This window comes from Silene latifolia, chromosome 9 (assembly GCF_048544455.1).
Source record: "Silene latifolia isolate original U9 population chromosome 9, ASM4854445v1, whole genome shotgun sequence".
Lineage (NCBI taxonomy): Eukaryota > Viridiplantae > Streptophyta > Magnoliopsida > Caryophyllales > Caryophyllaceae > Silene > Silene latifolia.
Genome location: NC_133534.1, coordinates 142,819,977 through 142,823,847, shown reverse-complemented (window position 1 = coordinate 142,823,847; position 3,871 = coordinate 142,819,977). Strand labels below are relative to the sequence as shown.

The following is a 3,871-nucleotide window of genomic DNA, read 5'->3' as shown; positions in this document are numbered from 1 at the left end:
TCTAACGGTAAAAGAAGTATTGATAATCATTTGCTATTTGAGGTGGCTAGCGAAAGTAAAAGACATATCCCTAATTTTGGAAATATTGGGGACATTCCAGTGAAAGATGATGGTGGGTCTTCTTGTGGCTCTTACGTTACTCCACTTTCAGACTCCATTATCAAGGATACCAATACCTACAATTCTAATGATTATCTTCCTATAAATTTTGAAAAAAAGTTTTCTCTTAATATTGATTTGGATCGCCATCACAAAGACTCTCAAATTGGTGCTGATATTAAGTTGTTTCTTTGCTTTTTTATTAATTTATCTTATTTAAGACCCGATTTACCCAAGACCACCTATAAACTTGGTCTAAAGAAAAGAAAAGAAATGTTATCCGAAGTGAAGTGTGCTACTCTAATAATCCTCTGAAGAAAGCCTTTGTTTTAAAAACTCTTACTCCTAGTTTAATTTCTTGTAGCGTTAATGTAGTATTGTGTATGACTTTCTTGTGCATGATATTTGCCAAGAAAGCTAGATTATTATAGTCTTGTAGGAACGGTTATTTATCTATCCAACTCTTTAAAAAAAAAGATTACATATCTCCGAGTCCGACAGGGCGACATGATTGTTGGTGTATTAAGTTGATTAGTTGTCCCTAATCAAATAATACTACGCGTTTTCCGGTCCTTTACAAACCACAATCTTGTGTTTCTGTTGGAAATTTCCAAGAAAGCTTCCAAGACAATCAATAGGTGTACAAAAAGCATTTCCCCTGTCTATATCATATCATATCATATCATATCATATCTTATTACCGTTTATAGAAAAAAAGAAAAAAAATCACTGAATTCAGTTAATAAAGATTCCAAATTTCTTCATTTTTTTTGAATTGGGCTTGAGGTTAGTTTGTTGATTGAATGGTTTATTCAACTGGGTATGGTTTTGCATTAGTTTGCTGATTTGAGGTTGAATTTATGTTGATGATGAGTAACCTTCTTCGAATAATGCTCACCATCTGTTTGATAAAATGCTCCTTACAGTTTGATCCATCTGATAACTATCTCATAAACTGTGGATCACCCACTAATGTTTCAGTTGGTAACCGCATTTTTATGTCTGATGATGATGATGATTCTACCTTCAACTCCTCCACTCTTGTTCTCTCAGCACCACACAGAGTTGCCGCGAACACGACTTCAACTTCCGTCCCATTTTCTAACTCTCCAAATCTCTACAAAACTACCCAAATCTTTCCTACTAACTCAAATTACACCTTCTCCATTACCAAACACGGCCGCCATTGGATTCGTCTTCATTTCTTTCCCTTTCAATTCAATAACTACAATCTAAGTAATGCCAAGTTTTCTGTATCACTTCAGCATTACACTCTTTTAAGGGATTTTCAGGTCACTGATCTTAATCCTGTAATTAAAGAGTATTACTTGAATATAAATACTGATAAGCTAGTTATCGCTTTCAAACCCTCAGATGACTCCTTTGCCTTTCTAAATGCATTAGAAGTTGTTTCTGGACCTGATCACCTTATTCCTGATACTGTTGCAACCATTGACAAGCCTGGTTCTACTCAATACCTGATGCATCATGCTTTGGAAACAACTTTCAGGATTAATATGGGGAATACTGCTGTAAATCCTCAAAATGATACTTTGTTCAGGAAATGGCTTCCTGATGAACCATTCCTCAAAAACACCAATCTTGTAACCTTCGTCTCCAAACCAGAACCTGTTAATTATTCCAGGGAAGGAGGTCCCACCCCGGAAATTGCCCCTCCTTCTGTCTATGGCACTGCCAGTAAGTTAAAATCTGAAGTTGACCCGAATTTGAATGTCAATGTCACTTGGTATTTCAATGTGGATGCGGGTTTTAGATATTTAGTTAGGTTTCATTTCTGTGATATTGTTAGTAAATCAGCTGGTCAACTGGTGTTTAATGTTTATGTTAATTCTTGGTATGCTTATAAACATCTTGATCTCAGTAAGCAGACATCAAATAAGTTGAATTCCCCTTATTATTTGGACGTGGTTATGAGTGAGAGTGATACCAGTACACTCTCTGTGAGCGTTGGGCCATCGAATGAAGCCGGACTGTACCCTAATGCCTTGCTTAATGGGCTGGAGATTATGAAGATTAGTAACTCAAAGGATAGCCTTGATGTATCTGATTCTAATATCCAATCTTTAAAGTCTAGGTCTAAGGCTAAGACAGGTCTTATACTAGGCATACTTGTTAGTATTATGTTTGTTTTTGTGGGTTTGGCTATAATTTTGTTTGTGATGCTTATAAGAAGGAGAAAGAGAGCACATCTTGATGTATTTGGTAATAAAGTCTCTGGCAACGCAACCTCTGAATATGGCAACATTTTCTCCCTAGCCGCTGTGCGTGAAGCTACTGATAACTTCAGTGAAAATTTGGTCATTGGTGTTGGAGGCTTCGGAAAAGTATACAAAGGGGTACTGAAAGATGATACAAAGGTGGCTGTTAAACGAGGAAATCCCGATTCTCAGCAGGGTATTAATGAGTTCCGAACTGAAATAGAGATGTTATCTCACTTTCGACATCGTCATCTGGTGGCTCTCATTGGATATTGTGATGAGCAGAATGAGATGATATTGGTTTACGAGTATATGGAAAATGGGACACTTAAAAGCCATTTATATGGGTCAAATAATCCGAACCTAAGTTGGAAACAGAGACTCGAAATATGTGTTGGATCAGCTAGAGGTCTACACTATCTTCATACTGGTTCTGCTAAGCCTATCATTCATCGGGATGTTAAGACCGCAAATATACTGCTTGATGAGAATCTCATGGCCAAGGTTGCTGATTTTGGTCTGTCGAAAGCAGGCCCTGATATAGATAAGACCCATGTCACCACGGCCGTGAAAGGAAGTTTTGGATACCTAGACCCGGAGTACCTAATTAGACAACAATTAACTGAAAAGTCTGATGTTTACTCCTTTGGTGTGGTCTTGTATGAGGTCCTATGTGGGAGGCCGGTAATTGACCCATCACAACCCCGAGACAAGGTGAATTTGGTCGAATGGGCAATGAAATTACAAAAGAAAGGGGAGTTGACGAATATTATTGACCCAAATCTTGAAGGCCAAATAAAACCCGAGTCTTTGAGGAAGTTTACAGAGACAGCAGAGAAGTGCTTGGCCGAATGTGGGCTTGATCGGCCGACAATGGGAGATGTATTGTGGAACTTAGACTGTGCTTTGCAGCTCGAAGAAGATGAAGGCTTATTGGATTCAATTGAAGATGTATTGATGCCTGTTGATGATACTCGGCCTCTACAAACACTTCCTTCTGGGAGTCAATATAGCTTTGGAAGTGCAGAAGACATTGTCAATTCTTCTATGAGTCGGGTTTTCTCACAGATGAGAGTGCAAGAGCTTGGGTGAAACAGTCATTCGTCGTTTACACAGAATTCAAATTGTTGTGAGCTTCTGGGAAACGGTCTCAGAAGTTGGTCTCATGGGTTTTCCAAATTGCACAGTTGAAGAAGTGTTTGTTGTTGTACAGGGATTTGATTTGTTCATTTTAGCCTAATTTGTATTAACGAGAAATCAAGAGTAACTGCAGGGGATCTCTGCCTGGAAATTCGCTATTTATATCATTATATGATGACTTAAACTCAAAAGGTGATCAAAACTCCAAATTTCGAAACTGTTGATATGAATATACATTCACTACACACTGGTTGTATTTTTTTCATCAAAATCCTTGCTTGACTTCCCCATGTTCATCAATTTTGCTCTTAATGCTCGCCCTTGTTTTTAAGCAATATATTACTCTCTTTGTCCCGGACTATGTGATCTAGCTTACATACTCTAACCTCAAATGTCAACACCAAATTCAAGAG

General features: G+C 37.9%; 1 protein-coding gene across 1 annotated transcript; it reads left to right on the top strand.

The window, feature by feature from the left end:
- Positions 1 to 383: 383 nt before the first annotated feature.
- LOC141600118 (putative receptor-like protein kinase At5g59700) lies at positions 384 to 3,642 on the top strand. Its single transcript, XM_074420303.1, has one exon. The coding sequence runs from the start codon at positions 960 to 962 to the stop codon at positions 3,408 to 3,410; it is 2,451 nt and encodes an 816-aa protein (XP_074276404.1). The 5' UTR covers positions 384 to 959; the 3' UTR covers positions 3,411 to 3,642.
- The last annotated feature ends 229 nt before the right edge of the window (positions 3,643 to 3,871 follow it).

What these genes read in the sequence shown, in the direction of transcription:
- LOC141600118 (XM_074420303.1), top strand. Translation starts at nt 960, where the DNA reads ATGTTGATGATGAGTAACCTTCTTCGAATAATGCTCACCATCTGTTTG.